The sequence below is a fragment of the Acomys minous genome (assembly GCF_964271855.1).
Source record: "Acomys minous genome assembly, chromosome: 16".
NCBI classification, from domain to species: domain Eukaryota; kingdom Metazoa; phylum Chordata; class Mammalia; order Rodentia; family Muridae; genus Acomys; species Acomys minous.
The window spans coordinates 10,375,518-10,388,516 of NC_140498.1; the positions used below are offsets into that span (position 1 = coordinate 10,375,518).

At 55.1% G+C, this 12,999-nt stretch overlaps 2 protein-coding genes across 7 annotated transcripts; one reads left to right on the plus strand and one right to left on the minus strand.

Moving 5' to 3' along the window:
* Positions 1-4,160: 4,160 nt before the first annotated feature.
* On the plus strand, positions 4,161-9,300 carry MAPK7 (mitogen-activated protein kinase 7). 5 transcript variants are annotated; one of them, XM_084762783.1, is made up of 7 exons: positions 4,161-4,282; positions 4,915-5,217; positions 5,654-5,819; positions 6,362-7,440; positions 7,548-8,176; positions 8,513-8,646; positions 8,752-9,300. In XM_084762783.1, the coding sequence occupies exons 2-7, from the start codon at positions 4,986-4,988 to the stop codon at positions 8,903-8,905; spliced, it is 2,394 nt and encodes a 797-aa protein (XP_084618909.1). In that variant the 5' UTR covers positions 4,161-4,282; positions 4,915-4,985; the 3' UTR covers positions 8,906-9,300. The 5 variants fall into 5 exon arrangements, with proteins under 5 accessions (XP_084618909.1, XP_084618910.1, XP_084618908.1 ...); XM_084762784.1 differs by lacking the exon at positions 4,161-4,282 and adding an exon at positions 4,529-4,782 and having other exon boundaries at positions 8,756-9,300; XM_084762782.1 differs by lacking the exon at positions 4,161-4,282 and adding an exon at positions 4,558-4,782.
* A 103-nt stretch (positions 9,301-9,403) lies between these two features.
* Positions 9,404-12,703, minus strand: MFAP4 (microfibril associated protein 4). Of its 2 annotated transcripts, XM_084762789.1 has the most exons (6): positions 12,574-12,702; positions 12,284-12,365; positions 11,867-12,057; positions 10,959-11,055; positions 10,704-10,886; positions 9,404-10,328 (listed from the first exon to the last, which is right to left on the minus strand). In XM_084762789.1, exons 1-6 carry the CDS (start codon positions 12,577-12,579, stop codon positions 10,081-10,083), a joined length of 807 nt encoding a protein of 268 aa, XP_084618915.1. In that variant the 5' UTR covers positions 12,580-12,702; the 3' UTR covers positions 9,404-10,080. The 2 variants fall into 2 exon arrangements, with proteins under 2 accessions (XP_084618915.1, XP_084618914.1); XM_084762788.1 differs by having other exon boundaries at positions 10,704-11,055; positions 11,867-12,021; positions 12,574-12,703.
* Between the last annotated feature and the right edge of the window lie 296 nt (positions 12,704-12,999).

Genomic DNA, 12,999 nt, shown 5'->3' on the forward strand with positions numbered 1-12,999 from the left:
CCTGCAGGTCAGAAGAGGGCATAAGATCACATTATAGATGGTTGTGAGGCACCAGTTAGTAACTCCAGAAGAGGAGGCGGTGCTCTTCACTGCTGAGCCATCTCGCCAAGCCAAAGATAACGGTCCTAAGGCACAATGTGGGTGATACTGTATTCTCAAGGCCTTTGAGACTCACTGAGTGACAATTGTCTTGAAGGATACGGCATTGCCACTCTGCAGCTTCTTGGGCAGACCAAACCTGGGGTTATTTTCAGTCCCTGATGCCTGTACCCTTCCAGGCCTTTCTGTCCTGCAGGGGAATGTCTCCATCCAGTTAGTAATGGCGTCTACCCATACCAGGGGAGATTGTATGCTCCTGGTTTGGGCATATCAGTGACACCATAAGTCTTCCTCAAGGCACCCTCATTAAAAAAAAAGTTTCATTTTGTTGAAAGATCTGCCTAATCACTGTTGAGGTGCAGATAATGCCGGGGTCACCAGGCTGAGACCCATCAGCTGTAGAATGCTGGAGGGGCCTGGCAGATATTCTGGTTAGGTTTTTGTTGTTGTTGTTTGTTTTTGTTTGTTTTAGTTTTCGAGACAGGGTCTCTTTGTGTAGCCTTCGCTGTCCTGGACTCACTTTGTAGACCAGGCTGGCCTCGAACTCACAGTGATCCACCTGCCTCTGCCTCCCGAGTGCTGGGATTAAAGGCGTGCACCACCATGCCCGGCTTATTCTGGTTAGTTTTAAATTTATTTATTTTTATTTATTTATTATTACATATACAGTGCTCTGCCTGCATGTACAACTGCAGTCCAGAGGGGGCAGCAGATCACACTATAGATGGTTGTGAGCCGTCTGTTTAGTTTTAAGTCAACCTCACACAAGCTAGAGTCATCAGAGAGGATGGAGCCTCACCTGAGAAAATGTCTCATTAAGGTTGGGCTGTGTTAAGCCTGTAGGAGATATTCTTAATTAGTGATTGATGTGGGAGGGCCCAGCCCATTGTGGTCAGGCCACCCCAGGCTTCAGTAAGAAGGGGGGCTGAGCAAGCCATGGGGAGCAAGCCAGTAAGCAGATCCCCAGACACCATCACTTCTACACCAGCTCCTGCTTCAATGCTGTAACTACATTAAACTCTGATCTTTTGTTTGTTTGCTTGCTTGCTTTTCCCCCAAGACAGTGTTTCTCTGTGTAGCCTTGGCTGTCCTGGACTCGCTCTGCAGACCGGGCTGGCCTTGAACGCGTAGAGATCCAGCTGCCTCTGCCTTCCCGAGTGCTGCAATTACAGGCGTGAGCCACCACACCTGGCTATCTATAAAGTGCCAGTCTTGAAGCTGGAGAGATGGCTCAGCGGTTAAGAGCACTGGCTGCTCTTCCAGAGGATCCGGGTTCAATTCCCAGCATCCACATGGTGGCTCACAACCATCTATAATGTGATCCGATGCCCTCTTCTGGCCTGCAGGTGTACATGTAGGCAGAGCACTGTATACATAATAAATAAATAAATCTTTAAAAAACAAAAAAGAATATGAGACTTGAGAGAGAGAGAGAGAGAGAGAGAGAGAGAGAGAGAGGGAGAGAGTGTCCAGGACAGCCACAGGCTATACACAGAGAAACCCTGTCGGGGGAAAAAAAAAAGCCGAACAACAACAACAAAACCCAAAACCAAAAAACAAGACTGATATAGGCCCCACATGTAAACAGCAGGCAAAGCAATGGTGCGGGTGCCCCACGGTATAGCTGCCACCAGGGCTTCGCCGGGTCACACGGCGGGTGCCCCACGGTATAGCTGCCACCAGGGCTTCTCCGGGTCACACGGCGGGTGCCCCACGGTATAGCTGCCACCAGGGCTTCACCGGGTCACACAGTACTAGAAGCAAGATGAATCCTCACTTGTGTCTTCATCTGGCCCTCGCATCTACTCAGGCTACTGGAAGATAGGGATCGCCCACTTTTTAGATGCTGCTGTTCTCAAAACGTACTCCACAGCTGGCCTTGGGAACTATTTCCAATCCCACAGGGAGGCTGAAGGTGGCTCTAAGAACAAAGCCCTCATCAAGTGACTTTGCCTTGATGCAGGCCCTCAACAGCAGCCCAGAGCTCCTACCCATCACCTTCCCACTAAGCTGGCCACGAGGCCTTGTATGAACCAAGCATTGATTGATTGATTGATTGATTGATTGATTGATTCTGGTTCTTTTGAGACAGGGTCTCTCTGTGTTAGCCTTGGCTGTCCTGGACTCACTTTGTAGACCAGGCTGGCCTCGAACTCACAGTGATCCGCCCACCTCTGCCTCCTGAGTGCTGGGATTAAAGGTGTGCGCCACCACGCCCGGCTCCCGGACTCACTTTTGTAGGCAAGGGTGGCCTTGAACTCACAAAGATTCACCTGCCTTTGCCTCTCTGAGTGCTGAGATTAAAGGAATGCGCCACCACACTCAGCTAGTATTGAATTTTATTTTATTTTTTAATATTTTTTGGTTTCTCAAGGCAGCGTTTCTCTGTGTCGCCTTGCCTGTCCTGGGCTCACTTTGTAGACCAGGCTGACTTTGACCTCACAGAGATCCATATTGAATTTTTATTTTATTTTTTATTTTTCATATTGAATTTTATAAGCACAGCTTTTGCCTTCCTGTGAACCTATTCCACACTCTGTCCCCTAAATGTAAGTTGCTTTCAGGCCCAAGTCACTCCTTTAGTGGGGAAGTGGGGACGTTATTATGGCCACGCTAGGGTGAAGAGAGACCTTCAGGCAGAAACACTTGGGGGAGAGGGTGTGGGTGCATAAATCCATGTGTTCTATGTGTAGAATTAACTTTGGGGATCGGTACAGGTCCCCATGTGTGTCCTAGAAGTTTCTGTATCTCTGTGTGCAGTCCCTGCCTGTGTTTATGCACATCTATTTGTGAAAATCCTAGTTTGTGAATGTAAACACTGGGTGTTTCCTGCCTGTGTGAAGGTGTGTGTTCCCATACAGGTGAGGTCTGTGTACTCGAGGCATCCCTGTTGGAATATAAGCAAGTGGACCTGTGAACACACAGTTGGGGGGTGCAAAGTGTCACAGTGTTGACTGTTTGTGGCCTGGACTCCGGTAAGGAATCAAGAGACAGTATGAGTGTTACTAGTTAGCACTGCTGCGCACCCACTTTGATGTACATGTCACGCTAAGCTAAACCTCTTGAACCCCGAGTATGGACAGTAAGTAACAAAAGGCACACGGACTCTCAAATCTGTCCTAAGACACTGAAGGGCCTTCTGAGGTGCTGCCTCTTATTTCTTACTTGATTTCAAACAGAGGTTCAGCCTGGGGTGAGATGGTGGGGTGATGGGATGGTGGGGTGGTGCATGTCTTTGATCCCAGCTCTTGGGAGGCAGAGGCAGGTAGATCTCTGTACAAAGTGAATACAAGTCAGCCAGAGCTATTACACAAGAGAAACACTGTCTCGAAAAACCAAAGGGGGGTGAGAGGGGAAAGGGAGAGAGAGAGAGAGAGAGAGAGAGAGAGAGAGAGAGAGAGAGAGAGAGAGAGAGAGAGAGAGAGAGAAAGATTTTCAATGTGTAGCCACGACTGGCCTGAAACTCGGTATGTAGATAGGGCTAGTCTTGAATTTACAGAGATTCGCCAGCCTCTGCCTCTCCAGTGCTGGGACTAAATGCATAAACCACTATGCCCAGCTTTAAAAAAAAAAAAAACCTCAATCTAAACCGAACACATGCGGGTATTAAGTATGTGAAAATGTATTGATGTGCGAAACTTTCTGCATTATTTTGGTACAAAGTACGAGAGGTCGAGCAACATAAACAACGGTGTATGCTTACCTAGGTTCATTTCTGGTCAGGATCCAACCTTTGGCTTTTAGTTGAGAATAGAGTAATAGATGTCAACCAGGTACTCAAAACTTTACTGGGTTTTTCATCCCAGTTTCTCCCTCCACACTTTTCACTGGGAATCCCGACCTCTTTGGAGTGGGGCCAACCTTAGCTGCCTACAGAGAACCTTTCTAGCTCTCGGGTTAACAGCGCTCATTTTGCCTTATCTAAGGAGTAGGATAGAGAGGGGGGAAAGGGACCATAAGCAGCTAGCTTTGTCGCGGTCCAGAACGCATGCGCATCCCGGCCAGGTACTGGCTGCGGGGCCCAAGTCAGTGACGCTCTAGCATCCGGAGGTCTTGGGTCTCTGTCGTCACTACGCAGGGACAAGGCGTCCAGAGCTTCCAGCGCCTAAAGAGTGTGATGCAAATCCCCTAGGAGATGAAGCAAACAATGAAGGAAGAGGGCGGTGCGGAGCTTGTTGTCTAGGTAACAGCCCCCACCCTCCGTATCCCCTCCCCTTCGGGCCTAGACGTGCACGCGAATATGGTGGAGCCCTGCTCTCCTCCCATCTCCCGAGGCTGCTACTACGCATGCGTTAGATCATGATGCGGGGCTGCGCGCGCACCCCTGAGGAACGCGCAGCTCCCCTTGGGCGGCTCCCGCAGCGAGCTGGACAACGGGGGCGCGCGCGTGCGCGTGCGCGAGAGATAAGGGCGTGGCTTCCCCGTCCGGTGAACTTTGATTGGATAGGGTAAAATGAAGGGGTGGGAACCTCCGCGGGAGCCGTTCAACGATTGGCCAGGGGCTGGAGGAGCGTGGTCCTGGGTCGGCCGGCGGGGTGGTCGGCTCCGGCGGGCGCTAGGCTTAGTTGGCGGCCGCGGTCCTTGATAAGTAAGCGAGTCCGTGAGGGACACTCGTCTCGGGGTTGGCCGAACCCAGGAACTCCAAATCCCCGAGGAGGCGTGGCGCGAGGTGCTGGCTGGTCGGTGAGTGCGGTCCCGGGAGCTCCAGGGCCCCGCCCCTCCCTTTCTTCCGGGGCCGCGCCGCGCCCCCCTGGACCCGGACTCCCGGGCCTTGGGGTTCGCCGTGCCAGCAGCCCCCTTTCCTCTGCTGCGTAGGTCTTGCATCCTAGCCCACAGAGGGGAAACTGAGGCTCTCAGGGCGATCTCACCAGCGCCTCATATAGACCATGGCTGAACCGCTGAAGGAGGAGGACGGCGAAGATGGCTCTGGGGAGCCCCCTGGGCGCGTGAAGGCAGAACCGGCCCACACCGCGGCCTCTGTTGTGGCCAAGAACCTGGCCTTGCTCAAAGCCCGCTCCTTCGACGTGACCTTTGACGTGGGGGACGAGTACGAGATCATCGAGACCATAGGCAACGGGGCCTACGGGGTGGTGTCCTCGGCACGCCGCCGCCTCACGGGTGAGCTGGCTTCCTGAGACTCAGCATGTGTGGACTGCTTTCCAGAGGCGGTGAGGCACCCCCATGGTCCCAGGAGGATCAGCTGCGCTGGGGATTCTGGTTCCATTCACCACTTACCGACTAGGTGCCAGCTCCCCGCTAGGTACCCTTTTTAGGAACCCTGCTTCTCCCAGTCAGCCTACTTCCTCCTTAGGAAAATGATATCCCTGTAAGCCAGGAGAGAGAGGTGCTCGTTGGTGTCTAAAAGAGATAGGTTTTAGAGCCAGAGATAGGCACAGTGGCTTGTTGGTGGAATGGGGAAAGATCTAGCACGAGAGAGTGTTTGATGTATGTTACACTCAGGGCCTTGCACACAGTAGGTACCTGTTGTCATTTTGAGCAGTGCTGAACCGGGCCTGCAGCTAACCTGAAAGCACTCTCTGGTCTATGCCTCCAGGCCAGCAGGTGGCCATCAAGAAGATACCCAATGCTTTTGACGTGGTGACCAATGCCAAACGGACCCTCAGGGAACTGAAGATCCTCAAACACTTCAAACACGATAATATCATCGCCATCAAGGACATCCTGAGGCCCACTGTGCCCTATGGAGAGTTCAAATCCGTGTAAGGCGTGGGGCAGGAGAAGGAGACACCGTTGGGACCGGTTTAAAAGTCCAGGGCCAGTAATGCAGAAGTTAATATGACAGGGAAATTAGGTCCATGGAGAAAATGATTTGTCAGAAGTTATAGGAAAGCTGGGGCTAGCAAAGTGATTCAGTGGTTAAGAGCACTTGCTGCTCTTGCAGAGGACCTGGGATCAGGTCCTGGTGGTTGTGTGGTGGCACACAGACATTTGTAACTCCAGTTCCAGGCCTCAGACTCCCTTCTCTGGCCTCTGTGGACATCAGGCACATGAGTAGTACACATACATACCTGCAGGGAACGGGTACACAGAAATTACAAAAACAAAACAAAACAAGAACACCTCTTATAAAAGGTTGTAGAAAATCTAGTCTAGAGCCTGGCGCTATTCTTTCATTCCATGCTGCTAGTCCTTTGGGGGTGTCCGGGTAAGGCCACAACCTCTGGAAGTGGGCGGGCTGGTGAGATGGGGCTTGTCCCTGCGGGGTAAGGAGGCCAGCTCACACCTCTCTCCTCATCCCCAGCTACGTGGTACTGGACCTCATGGAGAGCGACCTGCACCAGATCATTCACTCCTCTCAGCCGCTCACGCTGGAGCACGTGCGCTACTTCCTGTACCAGCTGCTCCGGGGCCTCAAGTACATGCACTCCGCTCAGGTCATCCACCGTGACCTTAAACCCTCCAACCTCTTGGTGAACGAGAACTGCGAGCTCAAGATTGGTGACTTCGGGATGGCCCGCGGCCTGTGTACCTCCCCTGCCGAGCACCAGTACTTCATGACCGAGTACGTGGCGACGCGCTGGTACCGTGCTCCTGAGCTCATGCTCTCGCTGCACGAGTACACGCAGGCCATTGACCTCTGGTCTGTGGGCTGCATCTTTGGTGAGATGCTGGCTCGGCGACAGCTCTTCCCTGGCAAAAACTATGTGCACCAGTTACAGCTGATCATGACGGTGCTGGGAACCCCGTCCCCAGCTGTGATTCAGGCTGTGGGGGCTGAGAGGGTGCGGGCCTATATCCAGAGCCTGCCACCACGGCAGCCCGTGCCCTGGGAGACAGTGTACCCAGGTGCTGACCGCCAGGCCCTCTCACTGCTGGGGCGCATGCTGCGATTTGAACCCAGCGCCCGGATCTCAGCTGCCGCTGCCCTTCGTCACCCCTTCCTGGCTAAGTACCACGACCCTGACGATGAGCCCGATTGTGCCCCACCTTTCGACTTCGCTTTTGACCGTGAGGCCCTTACCCGGGAGCGCATTAAGGAGGCCATTGTGGCTGAGATTGAGGACTTCCATGCACGACGGGAGGGCATCCGCCAACAGATCCGCTTCCAGCCCTCTCTGCAGCCGGTGGCCAGTGAGCCTGTGTGTCCAGATGTTGAGATGCCCAGTCCCTGGCCTCCAAGTGGAGACTGTGCCATGGAGTCACCTCCTCCAGCACCACCACCGTGCTCTGGCCCTGCACCTGACACTGTGGACCTCACTGTGCAGCCTGCCCCACCAGCCAGTGAGCTGGCTCCACCAAAAAGAGAGGGTGCCATCTCCGACAATACCAAAGCAGCCCTCAAAGCTGCCCTGCTCAAGTCCCTGAGGAGCCGGCTCAGAGGTGCCTTTTGGGTCCGGCAGCTGGCTGGGCAGTGGACTGGTAGACAGGGACGCTTGGAGTGAATTGTAAGCCCTTCCTTACCTGTTCTTTGTCCAACTTCCTTGCAGATGGCCCCAGTGCACCCTTGGAGGCGCCTGAACCTCGAAAGCCTGTGACAGCTCAGGAACGGCAGCGAGAGCGAGAAGAGAAGCGTAGGAGGCGGCAAGAGAGAGCCAAGGAGCGAGAAAAGCGTCGACAAGAGCGGGAGCGCAAGGAGAGGGGGGCTAGTGCCTTGGGGGGCCCCTCTACTGACCCTCTGGCTGGACTGGTGCTTAGTGACAATGACCGAAGCCTACTAGAGCGGTGGACTCGCATGGCTCGACCACCTGCGCCAACTCCAGCACCAGCATCATCCGCTGCCCAACCCACTAGCCCTCCCACTGGCCCCCCTCTACAACCTGCAGGCTCTGTTCCTGGTCCTGCCTCACAGCCTGTTTGCCCGCCCCCTGGTCCCGGTCCCCAGCCTGCTGGCCTTCCTGGACCTATCCCTGCCCCTCTGCAGAATGCCCCTTCCACTAGCCTGCTGGCCTCCCAGTCACTTGTGCCACCTCATGGGTTGCCTGGTTCCAGTGCTCCAGAAGTTCTGCCTTACTTCCCGTCTGGCCCACCACCTCCAGATCCTGGGGCCCCCCCTCAGCCTTCTACATCAGAGTCACCTGATGTCAACCTGGTGACCCAGCAGCTGTCCAAGTCTCAGGTGAGAAGAGAGACAAGGCTGGGATACTTTGGTCTGGTCCAGGAAGTGGGTGGGGGTGGTTGTCCATGCTGGATGGAAGGAAACCTTGCCTCTTCGAGCCTGCCCTCTTGCTCATAGAAGGAGCACAGTAGGGCCAGTGAAGGGCTTGTTGGGAGGTAGATTCTGCTTGCAAAGTGTGGCCTAGGGACAGCCCATCTGCACTAGCATTTGGTCATTTCAGGATTGTGTTCATGTGCTAGGGTATCTGGGCAGAGTGGTCAGTAATAGCAGGCCCTGCTGACCTCAGGTTGTCCTTCCTGGCACCTGTGGTGTATAACCTGTTCCTGTCCTCTGCAGGTGGAGGACCCCCTGCCTCCCGTGTTCTCAGGCACTCCAAAGGGGAGTGGGGCTGGCTATGGCGTCGGCTTTGATCTGGAGGAATTCTTAAACCAGTCATTCGATATGGGTGTGGCTGATGGGCCACAGGATGGGTAAGATGGCTGGCCTGAGTTGGAATGGGGCTATGGCAGGGTTCGTGGATGGCTGCTCAGCTGGCCCTGGCTGAGAACACCCATCCCAGTTTCTTTTCCTTGCAGCCAGGCAGACTCGGCCTCACTCTCGGCCTCCTTCCTTGCTGACTGGCTTGAGGGCCACGGCATGAACCCTGCTGACATCGAGTCTCTGCAGCGTGAGATCCAGATGGACTCCCCAATGCTGCTGTCTGACCTGCCTGACCTCCAGGAGCCCTGAAGCCCACAGCTGACATCGAGTCTCTGCAGTGTGAGATCCAGATGGACTCCCCAATGCTGCTGTCTGACCTGCCTGGCCTCCAGGAGCCCTGAAGCCCACAGCGTGTGCCTTGCTGCCAGGACAGACCCAACTTCTAGGTCCAGGGTACAATCCAGAGGGCTGCAGCCTTGGCGCTGGCAGGTGAGGCGCATCTTGAGTTACGCTGTACAGGTTCACCTCTCACCCACCTTTCAGCCTTAAGCAGCCCCTGAGCCAGCACCGAGCCATAACAGGACTGGGAGACTCACTCCCCCTGAGCAGTCTTCTTCAGCATTGTATTTTTATTATTGTTGTAATATGCATTTGTTTTGCCATCAAAATGAGGCCTGTGAAATACAAGGTTTCCTTTACCCTGACTCCGGGTGTCATTTGTGGAGTTGCGGTAGGAACACCAACAGTAGGGGGCGTAAGGAGGAGCCGGTGCTCAAATGGGGAGCCGAGTAAACGGTTGTCCACAAAGCCAGTTCATCAGATCCTGAAGGTTTATTGAGCCCTCCACTTCCCACCCACTCCCAGCAGATTGTTCTCGCTGCCTTTCGTGACAATCCCTGGGGCAAGTAGGGGACCTAGTTAACATGCCTATTTTGCCCATGGTTACTTCAGAGTTGATGAGCAGTAGCTATGGTGAATATTGTTTTCGTATTGAACTTTGAGGGGTGAGTGAACGGGTTGCACTCCATGGTGCTCACTATAAGGAGTAAGTTGAGGAGACCAAGGGTGGGAAGTATTCTGAGGAAAGCTTTGGGAGTGCGGGGATGTGACTGGCCATGCATGAGCTGGTTGGCAAATGCCATAGGTGCTGCATGGCTGTGGAGGATAGCTCCAAACCAGCCGGGGCTACAGTAAGGAAGCGGCCTGAGGTGGGATGCGAAAGGTGGCAGCTAGAAGGTAGCTTCTGGCTTGCAGCTGTCACGAAGGGCTAGAAGCAACTTGGAGTTTTTATGGATTTCAGCCAGACCCAGGCTGGCATGGCTGGGCCGCTGACAGCCTAGCTTCAGATGGAAGGCAACAGGGCCTAGCTGGATGTGGGACAAGGACTCGCCAGGGCATTGCTGGTGCACAGGTATTACAGGGAGAGCATGGAGGGAGCATGGAGACTTGGTGTCCAGGGGAGAGATGGGACCTGGGCCAGCCCCTCAGGTGCGGCGGATTTTCATCTCAGTGCGCTTGAGGGAGTAGTAGAAGCCTTTCCATTGAGCCCAGTTGATGCCATTGGCATAGGAGAGGTGGGGACCACCCAGGTAGAAGCCGTTGAGATTGGCGAAATGGCAGCTTCTGAACCAGAAGGCTCCCGAGGAGAGGGCTGCACAGTTTTGCAGGAAGAGATCCTGGTCTCGGTCAAAGGTGGAGAATTTCTGGCCACTGTGGTAGGACAGTGAGTCACCTGGCAGGAGGGAGGAAGAGTAGAACAAGTGAGGCCAGGAGCTGAGCCTTTTGCTGGCAGGCAGTAAGGAACAGCAGTTGATGAATGACGCTGAGGGACGACACTATGTGGCACCCTGTTGGGATGGAGGCACCCTCCCTGGACCACAAAGAGAAACAGCTGTTCTTGTGCAGAGCTGCCAGGAGCCGGGCCAGCATGGCTGTTCCCTAGGGCTGAGGTTCATGTGGCTAAAGTAGGTCTGCAGAGAGCTATGGCTCTCCCAAACGCAGAAGGGTTGACGGAGAGGCCTTAAGGAGCTAATAGGGCAGGGCCAGAATTGCATTATTGACACCTGCCCGCCTCCGCCGCTGCCCCTGAAGAAGCTGATAGGGTTACCTGCCCCACCATCCTCGAAGCCAGCGACGTAGAGAGTGTAGCCGTCCTCCTCAGCACTGACGGCGTTGGGGGAGATGGAGAAGTCAACGTACTTGGCGTAGGCTGTGCTGTTCTCAAAGTCTTCCAAGTCAACACGCAACTCATACTTCTGCTTCAGCGTCAGGAGGTGCAGGTTCTGCAGCCCTGGGGAGGGGTGGCAGCTGGTCAGCAAAGACTTGGCTGAGGGGCAGCCCCCACCCCGTGGCCCCACCTTACCCAGCCAGTACTCCCCGTCAGCGCGGCCAAAGCCCAGCTTGTAGTCATTCCAGCCCCGGAAGAAACTCACTGAGCCGTTGAATCTCTTCTGGAAAACCTGCAAGCAAGTAGACAAGGAACTGGATGACAGAAGCGCAGGCCCCTCAGGGGCTCTGCCCCGCCCCGCCCCGCCCCGCCCCGCCCTGCCCTGCCTTGCCCTGCTTCCCAGGCCTGGGCACTGTGATGCTGAGCCAGTTTATAAAGGACTTGAGTGGGTATTAGGGAGCTGCTAAAATAAAACACACTCTGGCTCTAGGCCTCTCATTGAATGCTGCTATAAAGTGGGTACCTAGCCGGGCGTGGTAGTGCACGCCTTTAATCCCAGCACTCGGGAGGCAGAGGCAGGCGGATCGCTGTGAGTTCGAGGCCAGCCTGGTCTACAAAGCGAGTCTAGGACAGCCAAGGCTACATAGAGAAACTCTTGTCTCGAAAAACCAAAAAATAAAACAAAAGAGACCTGTCTGGCCTCTTACCCACTGAGAGACAGGAAGGGGAAAAGATTAAGGGGGAGTTGGGGGCTGGAGACATAGCTTAGTGGCAAAGCACCCACTTAACCTAGAGGCCCTGGTTGCCATCCGATCACTGCATGGTAAAAAGGCAGCAGGCGTGTGGGGTGAGGGTGGGGTGGGGGTCACAGAACCTGGCTGTGAGTTCTGGAACTGTGTGGCCCGAGGCGAGCAACGCTGCTTCTCTAGCCTTGCGGTTCCTCTTAGGAAAGGCACCTACCTACCACTGTGAGGACAGCACCGTCTCAAGCGGGTGAGTGTTCGCAGCCCTGGATCCAGTCCCCGTCAAGATGAGGGACCCAGTTCACAGGATCATGCAGCTGCCTGAACCCCATCTGGCCTGAGGCCCCTTTGCCTACTCACCGTCCACTTGCCACCCTCAGTTGTCATGTCGCAGAAGACGGGCACCGGTACGCTGGGGCCAGACGGGTAGATAAGATACACGCCGTCTGTCTGATAGCCCTGGGCGTAGATGTCGTCACAGTCCAGGGGTGGCTGAAGACAAGACTTCTCCAGGGCTGAGAGTGGCAATATCGGGACAGTGAGGAGAAAGACTAAGGCATAAAGGACACCTCAGCATCGGAGTCGTCTCCCCCCCCCCCCCGCTGGCCCCCCCCCCCCCGGGTTAGGGGACCATGTCATGAGAAATCTGGAGATTTTCCTAGGGGGATACCTGCCAGTTTGCAGAGGGGGAAACAGTCCTGCAGAGCCTGGCTTAGAATGGCTTCATCAGCCTGCTGACCAGACCATGTCTATGAATGGGGGTGGGGGGCTGCTTACCATCTCCCCGGATCCCGGAGGCCTGCGGGGCGCAGGGAGGTGTGGAGAGCAGCAGCAGCAGCAGTGGCAGGGCTGTGAGGGCCTGGTGATGGGAAAACAGGTTGAGTGTAGCCACCAACGTGGGCCAGTCGCCGGCCCGTGATCCCCCTGCCTGAAACCCTTTCCACTGTCTTCTGGTCCCCTCTCTACTCTCTGGGAAAGGCTCGACATCCCCAGAGCTTAAGTTTCAAGAGAACCCCGCTGTGCTTCTTTGTCCCCTATGGCAAGTGGCTTGTCCTCAGGCCCAGTACCTTCATGCTGTCAGCTCAGTTCAGAGAGGCCGCCTGTCTGGAGCCCCAGACTGCAGCCGCCTACAGTTATGTGTTGGGTCTGAGCCCACAGACCCAGCTCCGCCCCTGGAACTGCAGAATGCCCCCCCTACCCCCACCCCAATAACCAGTCCCCAGCATCAGCTTACACTGGCAGGGGCCAGAGGACCACCTGGCTCTCATTAGGCCTGTCAGGAAAGCACCCTAGAGCAGACATTAACTCCTTACCAGCTGCGACTGCTCCCTGGACCCCACTCTGCCTCCTGCCCTGCTGGACTTGTGGGCCCCTTGGGAACCCTAGCTGGCCTCTGCCCACTCCCCCCCTCCCCCCCACCCCCATCTTCCTGACAGGCCCTCTACAGATGTCTGCTTTTCTCCCATTCCTGTCTAGTCTGTTCAATCAGACAT

What these genes read in the sequence shown, in the direction of transcription:
- MFAP4 (XM_084762788.1), bottom strand. An exon ending in CTGAGGGTGGCAAGTGGACG is followed by an intron (nt 11,056 to 11,866) that starts GTGAGTAGGCAA and finishes ACTTGCTTGCAG; the next exon opens with GTTTTCCAGAAGAGATTCAA. An exon ending in CTTCGAGGATGGTGGGGCAG is followed by an intron (nt 10,329 to 10,703) that starts GTAACCCTATCA and finishes CCCTCCTGCCAG; the next exon opens with GTGACTCACTGTCCTACCAC.
- MAPK7 (XM_084762783.1), top strand. Translation starts at nt 4,986, where the DNA reads ATGGCTGAACCGCTGAAGGAGGAGGACGGCGAAGATGGCTCTGGGGAG. An exon ending in GGCACGCCGCCGCCTCACGG is followed by an intron (nt 5,218 to 5,653) that starts GTGAGCTGGCTT and finishes CTATGCCTCCAG; the next exon opens with GCCAGCAGGTGGCCATCAAG. An exon ending in CCTGAGGAGCCGGCTCAGAG is followed by an intron (nt 7,441 to 7,547) that starts GTGCCTTTTGGG and finishes ACTTCCTTGCAG; the next exon opens with ATGGCCCCAGTGCACCCTTG.